Source organism: Lissotriton vulgaris, chromosome 7, assembly GCF_964263255.1.
Source record: "Lissotriton vulgaris chromosome 7, aLisVul1.2, whole genome shotgun sequence".
Taxonomy (NCBI): Eukaryota; Metazoa; Chordata; class Amphibia; order Caudata; family Salamandridae; genus Lissotriton; species Lissotriton vulgaris.
Genome location: NC_141695.1, coordinates 69,015,904 through 69,034,858, shown reverse-complemented (window position 1 = coordinate 69,034,858; position 18,955 = coordinate 69,015,904). Strand labels below are relative to the sequence as shown.

The window sequence follows — 18,955 nt, the reverse complement described above, 5'->3', positions numbered from 1 at the left end:
AACAAGGAGTGATGGAAAAGGAAGAGGGGGCGAATAAAGAAATCAAGAAAGAACAAGGGAAAGGAAGGAGAAAAGAAGAAAGTACAAATTGGAGGAGAAAAAGAGAAAAAAAAGAAGAAAAGACAGAAAGGGAAAAGAAAGAGAGACAGAAATCTTTCACAATTTCCTTTGCCTCCGAGAATAAGTGAAAAGTTATTTAAAGTGTTGCTTTAGCAAGTGGACTGCTGCGCTTTCTCAAACCAGCTGATAGGCCCAATTCAGCTACTCATACGCAACGTACGAGCTAGCTTTGGCAGCTCGCATTTGACTTTTAGGAGTCCCTTTCCCAAAACAAATATTATAGTGGGAATGAACCTGTTCAATCTAGTATATCACCATTATGTAGGAGGTACCATGTAACATTTTTGCAATAGCAGTCCCTAATCCACGATAAATAGGTAAAAACATGTGAGAGTATCCGCCCCTAAAGACATGTCAACTGACCGTCAAAATCACAGACCTAAAGTTCATAGGACTGCGTTTCATTTTAAACATTAAGCCTATTGATTTTATCTAGTCACAGAAGGCATTTGTCTTTTACCCTGTATGTCAAAAAACCTAATGGTTTTAACATAAACATTTCACTATTACAAAGCAAGGCCTTCACCACTGAACATAAACAAATGTTTCCTTTACAATAGCTGCCTAACAAACACTCTTTGTCCTACAGCAAGAATAATGAGCTTCCATGGGACCTTCCAAAAATACTGTAGGGGGAAACACCGCAACACCCATGCCTCCCTCGTTGGGGACTATGGGACACAGAGGGGCCGATTACGGTCGGAGCTTTCCAAACCGCAACGTAATGTGCCGGTCCGATTCCTTTGCGACTGCCTCATTACAATGGAAACTGTTGGAAGTGAATCAGAGCGGTCATTCCGTCTGGCTTCTGATGGGCTTGGAGAGCCCGTCCACCAGTCGAAATGCACTAAGTAATCTCAAGGATGGACCTTTCTGCCCTGGAGATTACATTGACAGTTTCCGACATGGTTTCTATGCGTCCTGTCCAACATAGAAATCATGCCAGAAAACTTCTTGGGTTACCCCCAGCATAGCCCCTTTTGGCCCCGTCGGCCTCCTGTTTGAGGCCGAGGGGGCCCATATAGTGCCCCCCTATTGGTTCCTTCACCTTGAAGCAGGCACCTTGATGGAGTGCAGGTATGAACCGCACCTCCCATTTTATAATGGGAGCATGCATTCCAACCGGTTCACGGCCGGAACGCTTGCTCCCATTGTAAAATATAGGAATGCAACCGAACAGTGTTCGGTCGCAACCTAATGGGCCGGTCGGGACCGCCGACCAGGTGTAGGTCGGTTCCATGACCAATGCGGTGTTGGACGGAAGTGATTTCTCCCAACATCGTAATGAACCCCAGAATGTTTCCATAGCCTTGGTGTATTTTGGGGGCACATCCGTTCTCCAGGTCTCCAGGTATATATAGACTACTGTCCATTTTTCACTGCCCATCAGCTACAATTCACATACATTATGCAAATATATTAGGCCGCCCAAACTTACAATTGCACTGGAAAGTTTTCAGTAACCCTGCAATACTGTTTGATGATTATGCCTGCCTATGTAATAATGAGTAATTTGGGGGAAACATCCTAACACTAGAGCACAATTAGGCGAAATGATTACTTTTGGTGATGTGGGGGCAAGTGGCACACCACCACCGCGCCTCTGCACCACCAAGAGTCTCCGCTTCCCACCGATAACAACTTAAAATTGTTCTGGCGGGCAGGTACTGTATCAGTGTCACTGTGGTGCCTTTTTCAAAGGCGGCAGTGTCTTGAAAAGAGGCACTGCAACGGGAATGCCACACAAGGTTCCTGCACTGCATGGAGTTGAAAGTCCATGCTGTGCAGGAACTGATGTATACAGGGGGGCACATGTTATGCCCCCCTGTGCGCAGCCACATGTGTAGGCCTTTGTCTTCTCTCCCCCGCAGTTTTCCTGGTGGTAGAACCATCATGAAAACTGGAAGTTGCCTGCAAGCATAGTTTTTGTGTAGGAAGGGACACTTCCTACACATAAACTATGCAGAGCATTACACAGAAACCCTTGCACTATTGCTCCAAGGTGTCTGCATTGGTGTATGGTTGAACAAAGTTCATCAGCCCATGGAGAAACCAGAACTCCACCATTTCTTGGTAGATATGTCACAGTTCTGCTCTCTCCAGATCACACAATCTAGCATAACAACTTTCGGCCATATGTATAACCCAGTTTTCATCACTCTTGCACCACCCAACATTGTGCAAGAGCGACCCATATCTTGAGTCAGATATAGGAAGCCATGCAAGCCCACTTTGCTTGGCCCTGAGTGGCCCCATAAATCTGGAGTAAGGCAACGCAGCACAAATCACCACATTGCCTTACTCTGCCCCGGGAATGTGTTCCACGGTCGCTGCGTGGGTGTTCCAAGTATCCCCCTTTGTTTTTTGATGCATTCCCAGATTTACCAGGACTGATAAACCTGGGATAAGCCAAAAAGATACACCATCCCAGGAGAGGCCTAGGAAGGATAAATATCTTCAGTTCTCCTTATTACTCCTTCTTTCAATATTTGCTGCATTATGCAGCACACATAGATTGTAGAATACGCCTCAGTGTGACCCTTTCTGCACAAAAACAATCCTGCATGTAACACAGCCACCTTACACCATGGTGAAAGGGTCACTGCATTAGTGCTAGACTGACAAAAGAGCACCAGCTCAGAGGAAAAGACATGAATGTGCTGTATTGACCTAAATATTGCCAGTTCCTGCCCTTTCCCTGTCCTGCAAGCAAGTTGTTGTCCTGCACTGCGTGTCTTGACCATAAATATGAACCTTTGTTTGCTGCCCTAAGTTGTGTAAACTCCAAGTAAAACAGGACCCTAAGAATCAGCTCCACAGTTTTAACTTCTATAGCATATTCTAAGCATCCCAATAAAACTAAATTCACCAGTTTAGAAGAATAAAAGTCCATGTCGGTTTGCTGTAATTGTATTCCATGACCTGCAGTACAGTGTCAGATCTTCAATACTCCCCTGCTGACAATGTAATATCTGCTATATATTAACTATTGAAATACTCCTATTAACATATGTGCGTTATTGGTTCACCTATGTGGCATAATCTTGTCCTCAAGCTTACATCATTTCAATTATGTTGTTTATGTTTGTTTTCAGATTATCTACAAACACAGTTTCCTGTGTCGCTGGACAAATGAAAGAAGAAAACCAGAGTTCTGAAAATTATATGCTGTTTGTAGGATTTTCTGACCTTCCACAACTACAAGTTCCCCTCTTTGTTGCTTTTTTACTGATTTACTTATTAACTTTGGCAGGAAACCTTCTAATCATTACAACCATTTACCGCAGCTCCCATCTGCACACACCCATGTATTTCTTCCTTATAAATTTGTCCTTTAATGATATATGTTATGTTTCTGTCATTTTCCCACACATGCTGGCCCATTTTTTCCAGGAAGGCACACAGGTTTTATTTACTCAGTGCCTGCTGCAGCTGTACTGTTTAATGGTCTTGGTGGTTGAAGAATTAATCCTTCTCTCGATAATGGCTTGTGATCGATATGTTGCCATCTGCAATCCTTTACGTTACACATCTGTCATGAGTAGCTGCTTGTGCATCCGACTCGCTTTGGTAACGTGGGTAGTAAGTTTCTTAGTCCCAATCCCTCATACTGTATTGCTTTCTCAGCTCTCCTTCTGTGAGTCACACATAATTAACCACTACTTCTGTGATGTGACCTCTCTTCTGAAGATTTCCTGTAGTGGTACAAGCACAATTGAAAACCTTAACTATGTAATGGCTACTATAGTGGCACTAATGTCTTTCAATGTAATCATTATTTCGTATATCAACATCATCTCATCTATCCTAAAGATTAAATCTAAAGGAGGGAGGCACAAGGCATTTTCCACATGTGTGTCACACATCACTGTAGTTGTTTTATTCTACGGTTCTCTTTTTGGTACCTATGTGCGGCCAACATCAACATATTCAGGCAACAAGATTTCTTCTTTGTCATATATTGCTGTCACTCCACTTTGTAATCCCATTATTTACACCCTGAAAAACACAGAGTTTAAAAATGCCCTGATGAAGACAAAAATAAGAAGATGAGCTGTTTGAAGAAGAACATGCAAGTTGTTCATGGTTGGTAGATCAATATTGTTGAGCAATTACAAACTTTTTACACATGACTCCTAAAATGTAGGCAGTGAACCCAGAGTGATCTTTATTGACATGCATTCATTTGCAGCTGTAATGTTTATCACATTATTATCCACCAAATGCTAATATGATTTTTATTTTTGACAATATTAAAGCTTCAAACTATAAAGAAATTGTCATTTGTTAATAGGACTGTCTCTTTCACTCATCTAAATAAAGCTATTGCTTTCTTCATCAACAGTGAGAGGTTGACTACTTCTTATGTTGCCAGATTTGATTTGCCTCAGTGTCCCTACAGAATACTGAAACAATTTAGAAGTCTGACCTAATGTTTTGAATAATTCATCCTCTTAGAGCCAAATTTACCAAAGTATAGTGCTGTAGTTCGTGTGACACAATCAAAATGCAAACCCTCGCATATATTTACTTTTAGGCGCATATCATTTTTGTATGTGGAATTTTAATGATTGTGGGGCACTAAAACGAGTGTATGTTGGTATGCGCTGAGATGGAAGTAAGGTATTGTTGGACTTGACCATTTTTGCAGGGTCATGCCCAAACGTTTACCACCACCCTCTTGTTTTCTGAACATGTTTGTTGGCTTTTGGACTTGGAGCAATTTTCTACTGCTAACCAGTGCTGAAGTGCTTGGGCCCTCTCCTTTAAACATGGGGAAATTGGCTTACACCAATTGGCACATTTAATTTTCTTTTAAGTCCCTAGTGAAGTGGTACTACATGTACCAATGGCTTATAAATTAAATGCTAATAATGGTCCTGCAGCATGGATTACGAGTAAGTCCCAGGCCTAGTTCTCCTGTATTGGAGCACTGCTTTGCTTCCTCCAGGTCTCTCTTAGTGCTTTCTCATGTTGTGCCGCGTCTTTTACTGCTTTTTCTGTCATCTCCCCCACTTTCTCAGTGCTTTCTCCTGCTTATTCCTTGTTTTGTACTGCTCTCTCCTTCTTGTCCCCTGTTTTTCCGAGTGCTTTCTCCTGATTTTGCCTCATTTGTTACTGCTTTCACCTCCCTTTCCCTGTCCTGCCTTGTTTTTTACTGCTTTATCCTTTCTGCCTCCCTCCCCGCTAGCACCTTGAGACCCTCATGGGTGATTTGCCACACTTTATGAATCCTGATTGATTGGTTGTAACACCCACTAAAGTAACCTTTTTTAAATATGTCTCAGTCATGCCTTGAAGCCTGTGTGTGCAGTATTAAACTGCCATTTGACCTGACCTTGCTTTTTAGTATTTAAAAACTTGGACATGTATCTGTCAAGGCAAACTTTATTGTGTAGGTTACTTAAAACATTAAAAAAGGAATATTAGGCTGAGAAAAAAGGAAAACGTTGGGTCCATGCAATAGCTGGCACTTTGTATCCCAAGATCGCATTCTAGGCATACAAGAAGTTTAATTAAATTTAGGATATTTGACTATTTAAAATCTGTTATAAGAAAGATGGTTTGAATGCTTTTATACAAAAAGTAAATAAAAGTGTTAAAATCAACTGCAAGATAGAGTGAATACATGACAGATATTAAAACTCAAGTGCAAGGCGGTCAAACATTACTATGTCTAATGTCCAAGGTGCAGAAGCTGGGAATTGCCAATCCACGAACATCTTCATGCTTGGTTGTGTGTTTTTAAGGAAGTCCTGCACAACATTGAGAAATGTGCCTATTTTTGCCAATTTAGGGGAACCATCGTACTAAAAATCCAGTTCATTGCAATGTTGCATGTTCTTATGCCGTGGGTTAAATAAATTGGCTTTAATAGTGTTTACTGAAGCTTCAGCAGCATCAGACAACTACAAAGTAGATGTAAAAATGTTTCAGATTCGTAGCCACAAAGTCTGCACTTGACTATTTTGGAAAGCATTGGTAATTTGGGGTTGAAGTCTTTAATGTGTAATGCCAGCATCCTTTCAGACAGAATTTGGGTCAGGCAAGCTTTCCCAATTTTGCAATTGAGATAAGATTGGGCCTGAAGGCCGACTTGGCTGTCGCTGTTGTAAGATCGTGCCAGGGCCCTTAATGGCGGGGTGGACTTCATGTTTTCCAAGTCTGCAGACTTTGAGGGGAATTTGATCTGTTTTTTCAATATGCTTTTTACTGCAGTGTGCGTGAGTAATGGGATGTTCAAGACGGTCAAGTCAATGTGAAGGGAGGCTGCCACAGTTGTTAGGTAGGTGGACCACGGATTGTTGTTGTATTTGAATATATTTTGCCAGACAAATTTCATCGTGCCTGGCATTGCCGAGGTACATCTATGGAAGTGCTTTAGAAAAGACCCAATAGAGGACCATGCAATACCCTCCAGGCCAAATTCAAGTCTCACCAAGGATCCTCTGATGTAATAAGGCAATGTGAACACTCTTTTATAGACCTTTAGGTGTAGTTTTTCGATGGTTTTTATGAGTTGGCCTGGGAAGGCCTCACTGATGTAAGTGACTGAAGATGGTAATACGGTCCTGAACACCTTAATGATTGGAGCTGAGGTGGGGCTTTCAAGGGCTGTGTGTTGGACATGTATTTCTAATTTTTACATGTCATGGTGGTGTGAAAAATCTTAGATTGTTTTTTCATTACTGCAGTGCCTACCCCTCTCTTAGGATAACATTGAGTTGCTTCCTTACATTTAATAAGTGATAACTTTCACTTGGGAGCCAGTAGGAATGCTTGGTGTCTAAAAAATTGCAACATAAAACCTACTTTAATGGTAAAGTGGGATTTTGAGTCGCAGTTCTATAAATGCCACTTATAGAAAGTTAGTAAATCAAAAAGAGACTAGCTAGAGATGGGGTTAGTATGACGTTAATATTGTTATTGTCATAGCGACTCAGTATTGTTTTGCCAATTAGTGGTGGCACCTGTTGGGTGTCTTTAGAAAGCCCTCACCCACCAACCTAGTTGGTGGCATGCTTCATCATCGGGCCCACCCAGTGACACAATAGGGTGGGCCCGATGATGAAGCATGCCACCAACTAGGTTGGTGGGTGAGGGCTTTCTAAAGACACCCAACAGGTGCCACCACTAATTGGCAAAACAATACTGAGTCGCTATGACAATAACAATATTAATGTCATACTAACCCCATTTCTAGCTAGTCTCTTTTTGATTTACTGACATATAAACCGGGGATCTGGACTAGCTTTCTGGTCCTCTCTCTCCCTCTTGATTCTCGCACTTATAGAAAGTTGGCATTTTCATATACATTTTGGTACCTGTTACCTATATCCTGGGTAAAATGACAAAATACTATTTGTAGCTGCCAGATAGTCTTTCTGTATTGCTTACAGACAATGAGACAAAGGGGCAATAGGTGTTGGCAGAATGGACTATTTCTGTATTGATGAGAGAGCAGCTGTCACCTACCAAACTTGGCCATCACAAAAGCTCTGCCTCAGCACACTCACAAAAGGTTTCATACTAGTCAAGCTGAGGCCACGATAGGGAGGAAGATAATTCCAAGTACCTCTGGGGGGCAGAATCCTTTAGAAACATCTCCTACTTCAAAGCTGGCACCAAGGATAAACAGTGGTCCCTCAGACCCAACTCTTCAGTGCACCTCTAAACTTGTGTCTACTACAGAGGAAGGACTGTAGTGCTGCTCTGCTGCCAGAAGGACTTCCACTCTACTGCCATGCTACTCCGTTGCCCTGCTACCTGCTGCCCTGCTTGGTGAGGAGGACAAGTGTATCTGCACCTCTAACCCCACACTGAGGTGACGTCAAGGGTCAGCTTACTGATCTCCTGTTATGAGCTACAGGGACTTAACAAGCTCCACAGTCCTCGCTGCATTTACCCAGCTGACCTGCTGCCTGGACCTGCAATTAGAATTGGCTGAGTCGTGATGGCCTCTGTGGGAGTGATTGCCTGATCCCCAAGAGGCACCCCTCAGGTCTTGGACTCTTGGTGGGCTGTCAGTTGAGCTCTCTCTCCAAGAAAAGGAGAAATCTTGAAGTTTTAGGCTCTTCATGACCGTGAATGAAACTGTTCACACCAAGATCTTACTGCCCATGCGGAACTCCGGTGAACAATACTCTTCTTGCCAGAGCAACCACCGGTGATGACTGGCAATGTGAGACCTGCACTTTGCCCTAAAGCATCAACAGTCAGCTCCGACTGCCAACGTGAATCTCCAGCAACGACCGTCCATGGCGCTCAACCGGATCTTCGTGCTATAACGACAACCATCCGTGATGCACGGCCCGTTCTTTGCACCACAGCAACGTCCACCCTCAATGCTGCCCCTTCTCTGCAGAGCCCCCTCCCCTTGTTCTCTCTTGATTTTAGAAGGTGACCTTTTCAGCTGGACTAACTTGGAACCTGCATTCGATCGTGGTGAGCTTGAACTTGTAACTTTTACCCGGTCTTGCATAATCAGTTATCAGAGTGACACTTTGTCCTTTTAGGAAGTATACTTACCTTAAATCTTTGAAATAGCATATTTCTGCCTCAACTGATTGGACTTTTGTGAGGTTGGTGCCAATGTATTAAATTTTACTCTATTGTACCATTGTGGTTGGCCTGAACTTTTGACTTTGTCCCGACACTTATTGCTTTTAAGCGCTATTTTATAGTTTATTCTTTAAAAATCCATTTCTCAAGTACTACTTATTGGATTTCTATTGTTTTGGTTGTGTTTCATTTATCAAAATAAGAGCTTCATGCACATGGGAACAACACGCAACATCCTATTGGAACCTAAGGCCCAGGACGATGGACTACGCGATGTAATACATGCAGTCGCCCAGACTAGTATTCGACCGTGATATCGTCTGAACTCACCTTTTATAGTTACCACTACCCTTGCATCCACAACGTGATGCAAACGGTACTTGAAACTGCAAGTTATCACCTTGGACTGCACCGGATGTACTTGTTCATGATTTAATTGGGTTTTCTTTTTGGAGAATTTCTTTGTCACTGTAGGGCCAATCCTTGCCTATGGACGTTTATAGTTGGAACTGCAGAGTGTGGGATCAGTGAGACACCATTTTCAGCCTTCTTACAGTTGTCATTAGAACGGAACTTGATATTATAGATTTACAGGAGTAATCGGACGACTGCAGGCCCTGTTATTATTTTCTGTTCTGTCTCCAATTGAAGTAACACCATCATCGTAATGACTCACTGATTTGGGAAATGCGATCAGACCGATTGCTACTTATTGCGCCCTGAGGAAGCTCTCAATGTGGGAGTGAAACGTGTTGGCTGATATCGTGATTTGATTGATTTTAATAGCAAAACAATTTTTCGAATAAAGAAGTGACGTTTCGACATAACTTTGGCTTCCTGGACTTTGTGAGCTGTGCACCCCCCAGCGTAGTTTAACAATGTATTATATTTTACTCTATTGTACAATTTTGGTTGGCCTGAACTTTTGACTTTGTCCCGACACTTATTGCTTTTAAGCGCTATTTTATAGTTTATTCTTTAAAAATCCATTACTCAAGTACTACTTATTGGATTTCTATTGTTTTGGTTGTGTTTCATTTATCAAAATAAGAGCTATTTTTCTGACCTGGTATGGAGTCTTATTGTGTGGTGTTTTCATGTTTTTATTGTTTGAAGTGTTGCGCAAATACTTTACACATTGCCTCACAAGTCAAGCCTGACTGCTCTGTGCCAAGCTGCATGAGGGTGATCACAGGTTAACTTAGGGTGTGTTTTTGACCCACCATGACTAGGAGTGTGCTTACTGCTCGACCAGTGCCTGTACCCCTTTCAACCAGGAACCCAATTTTTAAACATTGGTGATAAGTGGTGAGGATGGGACTCTTGTTTGTGCAGTGCCATACAGTGACTTGTTTTATGCTACTATTCCACATCTAGGACCATTACGAGTTTTAAATTCGTCCTTCATTTTTAATTGGCTGCTTTCCCCCCTTTTTCCAAATGCAGGTGCCCTAAACTCCTTTTTGTACCATGGATATGGATGCCTGCAACTTAGACACCCTCAGTACACCTAAGCTGCTGAAACTCTGCAAGCAAAAAGGATTGAAAGCAGACAAAAAAGCCTCCAAACTGGATCTCCTTTTTAGTCTTGAGGGCTTTTGAGGCGGTATAGAGATGGCAGGCCACACCAGAGGAGGATGAGGCAGATAACAATGAGGAGGAGGACGCACTATCTTTGTATGAGGAGGAGGAAAACCCACATCAGGGTCCTGAGCTCCCATGAGAGCCTAGCTCAACCTCAGGATATGACATGGATCCCCCTGATGCTCAGGATGGAGTAGGGAGCAGTGTGTCTGCCAGAGACCTGTCCTCGCAGGAGCTCGAGGACAGGAGAGAAGAGGTGAACCTCAAGTAGTAGCTGGAGCTAGCCAAATTAGAGCTAGGGAAGGAACCAGCAGAGGCTGTGTGAGCTTTACAGTAGAAGAGACCAGCCATGGAGGAAAGAAGGATGGCCCATGAGTTTACTCTCAAGCAGCTGAATTTAAGGCCTAGATAGATTGATTCCAGCAGTTACAGTGGCAGCAGACATGCAGTGTCAACTGGAGAAGGAAGTGTCTGCATACCAAAGTATTTGATACCCAGTTATGTGGTGGAGATGACATTGCCAAGTAACATGTAAACTATCTTTAAGGGTTCACAAGGTTTTTGAGGAGATCTGGGAGGGTAGCGTCTGATGGAACATGCCTGCATTGCGGAGGGTAGGCCTGGACAGCAAATTCCGTTCCGCTTGCAGAATTTGTGGAACTTGGGTCATTTTGCGTTCCGTGGAGAACAGGAAATTGCCCAAAAATCTGATTCCACGACTTTGCAAACTTTTTGGTTGTTCGCTTCCTCAAAATGCGTGTTCACAAGATATTTCCCCCAGAGCACGCAAACAGCGATTGTGAACAGTAAAAAAGCATCGTGAATAAGCAATACAGCGTGTTTGCAGAGATTTTTTACCGTTTCGCAGAGATTTGCATAACGAGATTACGCAAATTCCCCCCACCCCTAGCGGAGGGACACCATCCTAGCACTAGAGGTAAAAGACCAGACACAGTGCAATCCCATGAAGGCCATACTTGTCAGTAAATTTGGGTTGTCCCCTGAGAGGTTCTGACAGAAGCTCAGGGGCAGCCACATACTTCCCCTCACAGACCTGAGTGGACTTTCTAGATTATTTCAGCAAGGCACTGAGGGCTTGGCGAGGAGCAACAAAGTAGACGATTACACTGTGCTATACAACCTAATTCTGAGAAAGCACATGCTTGATATTTATTTTGCAGAGCTGGGCCAAAACCTGGTTGATAGCAAGCTGACTTACCCCAGGAAGATTGCTGAGGAGGCGTGCATCTGGGTCAGCACCAGAGTGTCTAAGAATGCATCTAGAGGAACTCCAAAATAGTGGTACAGGTTTTCCACCAGAAGAAAGAGGGGACAGATGAAAAGAAGGAGTTCTCTCAAGGCCCCTAAAATGGTTCTCACGGCAAAAGGTCTCAGTCACAATCTGGCCACCATAAGAAATACTTTTCTGATAAGAAACAGAATGAAACCCCAAAGTGCTATGAGTATGTGCATTACAAGGGTGATCTCAATGGCATATCCTGCACTGGAATATTAAAGACACCAGATTTGGATAGTGAAGTGCTTGGGGATGGGTTTGTCCCAGTCAGTGGGGGGAGGAAGTCAGTGGGGTTACCCTAGTGTACCTGGGTGAGGTGAACATGGTGTCTAAAACCTGCATGCCTTCAAATACAGTCATTCACCAACAATAGCATGGAGATTTGTGGCTCGAAGGGACACAGGAGCCATTATGATGACAGTCAGGAGTCAGCTGGTGGTCCAAGAGCAGATTCTACCCAATATATTCTACCAGGTTGTAGTAGCAAACTATCAGGAAAGTCACTACCATGTGGCTCTTGTTACATTTGGGTGGTGGTATCTCAGGTCTTCTGAAATTTGATGTGAGTGAAGCCATGCTTGTGGATTTTTTGTTTAGGAATGATGTTGAGTAAACTACCTGGAAGGAAGTGCAGCTCAAGTCACACCTGGAAATATTAGGGTTGCCTGTATGGATTTGTGCCGCCACCAGGTCCATGGCTGCCCAGGAAGGGAGTCAAGGAATTCTGGAGTCTGGAAATATGGCCTAGGCAGCTACCAGAAGAGGGAAGAGTAGTGGGCACAGGAAATCAGCCCCCGGATGTATCTCAGATGAGGTAGATGGGGCACAAGAGGAGGTTGCCCCGGAACCTACCGGTTGAGGACATTGCCTTTCTTGTTGATCTGCCTGAAAATGCTGGATTGCAAGCAGAAGAAGGACCGACCATGGAGGAGTTCTGTAAGGCACAAACAGTCTGCTCAATTCTGGACAGCATAAGGCAACAGGCTGAAGCCTTGGAAGCTGGTGATGCCTCTGGAAATCACTGCTTCTATTGTGAGGAGGGCTGGCTATATAGTCAGCCTAAGGCACATGTGTATGGGGCGGGTAGAGTACTGGTAGTTTTACAATGCTAGAGGACCTTCTGACTGGAGCCAGCTCAAGAAATAGCCTTTGAAGGACATCTGGGGTAGGCCAAGACCTTTACATGCTTGTTCCCCACTTTTTCGTCCCCAATAAAGATTTCCTCGGATACATTCAGCTTGACTTGCTTGAACTGCCAGGCCAGCGGGAGGACTGGGCAGAAGCTGAAAGCTCCTCAGAATCTTTAGAAAGAGTGGGCATCAACATTGTAGGGCCCATAGATCCCCAGACAGCCTCTGGCAACAGGTTTATCCTGGTCCTGGTGGATCATGCCACAAGATACTCAGAGGCCATTTCCCTGAGAGACGCACCTTCACCTGCATTGGCTAAGGCCCTATTGCAGATTTTTACCAGAGCGGTTCTCCCCAAATAAGTGGTGGCTGACATGGCCAAAAATGAATTGCCTGCTTAAATGCAGTCAATGTGGAAGGAGTGTGGAGTTACTTACATTTTTCCACAACCTTCCATCCACAAGCCAATGTGCTTTTTGAAATATTCTGTCAGTCAGTCATAAGCTTTTATTCGATATGCAAGATATCTTATAAGCACATTTATAATGCAATCAATATAATGTACAAAAAAATCATTGCCACAAGAAGTCAGTATAAAATATTAAAAGAGATAAAAGGACGTAAAAGACCGTTGATAAATTAACTAAAAAGAGAATTAAACAGCTACTGACAATCTCTTACATCGTATAAGCCAAACCTGCTTTAAAAATGTAGCTGTTCCGCACACAATAGGGGGGGAAGTGTCCGTGCTTAGGATACGCAAGGCTACTAAATGACTACGTGTGCCCATATTTCGGCAGAGTGGTTTCAGCCAGAGACTCCTAGGCCTTGCGTAATCCGGGCATTCAAATAAGACATGCGCAATGGACTCAACCTTACTCGGGCAACATGCACAGTTAGGAGAAGTACGGGCCGCTAGTGACCATTTCGATACCAGAGCACCTAGCGGGAGGGAACCAACTCTAAATTTAAAATAAAGAGCTCGGTCAAAGGGGAGAGTGATCAAGTCCAGGTAGGGTTCAAAGGCCACAGTGTCTTTAATTTGTAGAAAGGCGGCAGTGGACCTGCAGTGGTTGGAGTTTGTAATTAGACGCTCCGCAGTCCATTTCCAATAAAGCGCCTTGACAACTTCTTTTGGAGGGGCTGAACGAGATGACCAGCAATCTCCTAGGCCGATATTCTCCAAAAGTTTTTTGGTGTCACTTAACCATCTTATCTTAGCCCAACCCCCCTGGCTCATTATATCTCCCAGGGCATCAGCATAGGATTTTAATTCTTCGCTCCTCCAAATCCGTGTCCACAACAGGAGCGGGCGAAGCTGGGCCTGGTCTTTGATGTTTTTACATCCCATGTCCATCCACACTGGTACTGATGGTGTGCTCAGTGGAACAGAGATGAAAGATTTTAAAAGCTTGCTCTCCGCTGTCACCAGGGCATCCAATCGGCAGTGGCCCCACAGTTCAGCCCCATACAAGGCTGATGTCGCTACTTTGGCCTTGTAGATGTCGAGTACTGGGGTAAGTGATCTCCTAGTTGAGGCCCTGTATTCCCTCATGAGAGCTCCTCCTACTCTCCTATGATTAAGAACCATTTTATCAATATGGTTTGCCCAAGTCATCCTATCCGTAATCCGGATACCAAGGTAGTCGAATTTGGCTACTTTCTCTAGGGGAATAGAATTAAGTGTAGGTGGGCGGCCCAATTTTTTAGGTGGATTTACAACTAAGTATTTCGTTTTGTCCACATTTATTATTAACCCTTTTGCAGCACAGAACTCCTGGAATCGTGTTAGTAATTTCTGCAGGCCTTGTGGGGTCTTCGAGATCAGGAGCGTGTCATCCGCAAAAAGCAGGGTTGGGATGCGGACACCTCCAAGACAGGGGGCGTCGGCTGGTTCTTGTTGAAGATGTTTTACCACCCCATTCAGATATAGTGAGAATAGGGTGGGCGCCAAGACGCAGCCCTGTCTTACGCCCCTGGACACTGGTATCTTCTCAGTGAGCTCTCCGTTTTTACCCCAACGGACCTGTGCAAAGGTGTGGGCATGAAGGCTTATGAGAAGGGACAAGATGTAAGGTGGTAATCCCAACTCATGAAGCACCCTCCAAAGCTCTTCCCGGGGGACTAGGTCAAAGGCAGTCTTCAAGTCTATAAAGGCTAAATAAAGACTACCCTTGCCTAGTTCCACCACCTTCCACCCCAAAAGGGACAGCCTAAACACCTGCTCTATTGTCCCCATACCAGCCCGGAAACCTGCCTGGAAGTCTGATAGGATTTTATTCTCCTCCACCCAATGGAGAATCCTACCAAGGATAGCTTTACCAGCTATCTTTTGGGTGGAGTCTATCAGACTTATGGGGCGATAGTTGCCCGGGGTCTCCCTACACCCTTTTTTGTAAATCGGGACCACCACCGCCCCTTTCCAGGATTCTGGCACTACTCCTCCCCTCATAATATCATTTAGGAGAGCTGCTATGATCCTTCCCCATTCCGCTGGGTAAGCCCTCATGAGTCACCCGGAAGGCCGTCCGGGCCCGGTGCCTTGCGCGGTGCTACCCAGCCTATAACCCCCTCGATCTCTAAGGGAGTGAAGAGGTCATAGGCATGAGGTTCAATTGCTAGTGTGAGGTCCCTCCCCACGGACAGTTCCCCATCTGGAGGGAGGTATAGGGACCCAAAGTGTTTTACCCAGCTTTGAGGCGGGATGTTGCAGGGTCTCATGGCTGCGTCGGATTTACTCCGTTTACTTATGAGATTCCAAAAGGCCCCTGAATCCCTGATTTTGCTAGCCTGTAGTAGGTCTTCCCAATATTTATCTTCCCACTCCCTTTTAGCTAAATTAAGGGACTTTTTTTAGGCCTTCCTTGCTTCCTGGATCATACTTTGGGATTTGGATTTAATCGCCTCAACTAACTTTGCCTTGTGGCCCCTACATGCTTGGGTGTACCAACCATCAACTCTTTTTTTAGTTCCTTTATTGCCCGACTTTTTAGGATACAGGGTAAACACGTTGGTTAAGGCTTCAATCAGGGAGACAAAAAACCCACTCGCTTTACCCACCCCTTCTAGGGAGGTCCCGAGGGATGTTACCGCATGGTTTAGATGGGATTGAATTTCCCCAACCTTTGCCTTGGATAAAACCAGTTTCGCCCATTTTATTCTTCTACCACATGGGGAGACTTCTGATTCATCTGGTGGTACGGGTGCCAGGTTAATGTTGGCCCTCCTTAAGGGTTGCCACCACTGTTCCATTTTTAGGAAGAGTGAGTTATGATCACTTTCTGTCGAAGGGACCACCTGCATGTCCCTTACATAAGACCATAAGCACACATCTATTAGAATATAATCCAGCCTAGAGGTGTGCCCTGGTCTATTGTAGGTGTGGGCACCCCCCCTATCCGAGGAAGTCCTCCCATTCGCTGCCCTTAGGTTAAATTCAAGACTCAGGGAGTATATCTGGAGCGCCACCTCTGTCCACCTTTTAATCGGTGGGATGTCCAGTGCCGGGATCCCCCGCCTAGCATCCTCTTCATCTTGGTCGAGGGAAACGTCCGAGCCCAAGAGTTCGAACGTGCAGTTCATATCACCTGCAACCAAAGTGGGTGTCTTATATGGGGTGTTGTTTAGCAGGGTCTCGAGGAGAGCTATTACTGGAGACTTTCTCCCACCCTTTGTACCCCGGGCATACACATTATAGACGTTTAAAACAATTCTTCCCCTTTGATCTATAAGGGTGATATTTTGTCTGTCCGGGGAACCTGCGGGAAAGTCCACTACTCTGCAGTTTAGAGAAGCCGCGACCCAGATGAGAAGGCCGCCCGAAGGTCGCCCTCTCCCAGATTCCGAGACTCGCGCAGGGGAGGAATAGGAGGAAAATCCCACCCTATGGACCGGCACCAAGCTCCATGTTTCCTGGAAGAGGCACAAGGAGTGCTCATCAACCCATGCAGTAAAATCCGGAAGAGACAGTTTTCCTGCAATCCCTGCGACATTCCAGCTGAAAACTTTAAAGACTAGGTCCGTCACAGCTGGAGGGTCGCTGGGCGCCTGAATGCCCCTATCTATAGAACTCCTCCTAAATATCCGAGGAGAACAGGGATCTTGTGGAATGGCTATAGAGTCTCCCATCCCACTTGCAAGGTTTGTTTGGGTGGGTGGTGCTCGTACTGGGTCTTCTCTGCTCACTGTTTCCAGTCAGCAGGGGCCTATTGCCCACATTTGGTTCTCCCTATTGCCCCCTACAACCCCAGCCCAGTTTTGACCAAAATTGGGGGAACTTACACTTCCTCCATTTGGGCTAACAAGGTGCCTAGGGTAAAAATACGAAAGATCTACCAGTTTAACCCCCGGGGCCCCCATATTTTTGATAGGAGTACAAATGGATGGTACTACTCTGGGGTCTTGGAAGTTTATGATTACACAATCCCCCTCCTGCATTTTTTTCCCTTGCCCTACCCATCCCACTCTGCGGACACTTAGGATAATGCCGTCCACACCCAGGGGGATTGGCTTGTTTGCCTTCAGCCAGTGGATACACTTGTTCTTGAGTGATTGATGGTTTTCCAACTGGCCTTCCTTTAGGGGGGGGCACATTAACCATGACAGCAACAAAAGGTTGACAGTCTGGTGGGAGGTTAATCAGGGGGATCCGTCGTGCTGGATTACTGGGGGCCGGTGGGGAGGTAGATGGGGCAGAATGTTGGGTTACAGGCCTAGGGGCTTTCCCTGTCTTTAAACCGCTGGGTTTGCTACTCCCCTCTGGTTTTTGTTGGACTTCCTTTTTACCACTAGTTATCTGTTGCTGCTTTTGTGGAAGAGGCTTGGGCTTATTTTTATCAGGCTCTATATGTGTTGATGGTCCCTTGTGACTTGGGCCTGCTTTGGGATGGGGAGTAGATTTAGGAGTTGGGATTACTGGACTATTAGGAACAGCTTTGTTTTGAGATATTAGGGGCTTAGGGCCTCTCTGAGCTGGTTGTTCATTCCCCTTTGCACCCAAATCCTTATTTTCAGTCACTCTAGTTGTTTGTTTAATTGTTGTTTTGAGTGAGTGAACCCCGTCCAGGGTTGACTGCTCTAGTTTGTCAATCCTCTCCCCTAAACCCTTGACTTGTGCTAGTAACGGTTTCAAGAGGGTATATACCTTCTCCAGAATATTTTCAACTGTTACTAAATCAGGTGGCTTTGAGACCTTGGCTGGGTGTGACCCCTTGGGAGAGATCAGAACATCCCCTTCTATGTCGGTTTCGTTCAGCATAGGGACACCCCTTGTAGATCTCGTACTAGATACAGGAGACTTCCTTACTCTTTGGTAAAGGGCGGCCTGTCTCACTAGCCTACCCTTTTTGCGTTTACACGGCTTTTTACCTAAGGGCAGACACTCCTGCCTAATATCAGGAGTTTCGGTGTTAGGTGAAGCCCCAACTAACTTCCCATCTGATATAACTGTGGGGGGTGCAAGCGATTTCGGGGACTCAGGATCTCTGGTGACATCACTTGTGGGAATAGGTGGTAATGATGTGGACAAGTTACTAGGGCCACCGTCTTCCACTGTAACTATAGGTAGAAGAGCGGCCAGATTTTCCAGCCTATCTATATTTTGCTCTATACCAATCAACTGGGGGGGGGGTCTGAGGGAACGTTGACCACACTAGGAGGGGTACCTGTTTGAACCCGGACGATGGCTGGTGTGAGCGACTGGGCGACTGCCCCCAAGGATGAGCGTCTTGAGGGGAGGTAAACTTCAGATAGACGCCGCTCAGACATAGCGATCTCCTTTTCAATCACCGCCGCTACCCTGGTGATAAAACGGTCCATTGTTCCTATGACAGGACTCGCGGCATTTGATCCTCTTTCAACTTTGCTCCTGAGAGGCTTTCCTGAACGGGTAGACATGGTTTGAGCAACAGAACGGGGACAGGCACCGGGCGTATGTCCTCACGGCTGGTAGGAAAGAAAGGGACGTGGCCCAGCCCAGCCTCTGACAGCCCCTGACTGCCACAGACTGCCCGCCCTTTGCTCGGGCTTCGCTCAGCGTCCTGCTCGCGTCCCGCTGAGCGTCAGGCTGCTTGCTAAGTAGTGGGCGTTGTAGGCGGGGGCGTGTCTGAAGGTGGGCGCATCCGCTCACAGCCCTGGGGAAGCAGGGACTCCTGGTCTTCTGAGTCCCTGCTTAGCGCCGGCAAGTTTGTCCTTCCTGGCGCCTCCCAGACACAGCGCGCAGCCTTCACCTTTCCCTCGAGCAAGCCGCGAAGCGGCACCCGCG

At 45.4% G+C, this 18,955-nt stretch overlaps 1 protein-coding gene across 1 annotated transcript; it reads left to right on the top strand.

The window, feature by feature from the left end:
- The first annotated feature begins 3,252 nt into the window (after nucleotides 1-3,252).
- Nucleotides 3,253-4,173, top strand: LOC147700761 (olfactory receptor 5V1-like). Its single transcript, XM_086929222.1, has one exon. It carries the CDS (start codon nucleotides 3,253-3,255, stop codon nucleotides 4,171-4,173), a length of 921 nt encoding a protein of 306 aa, XP_086785348.1.
- The last annotated feature ends 14,782 nt before the right edge of the window (nucleotides 4,174-18,955 follow it).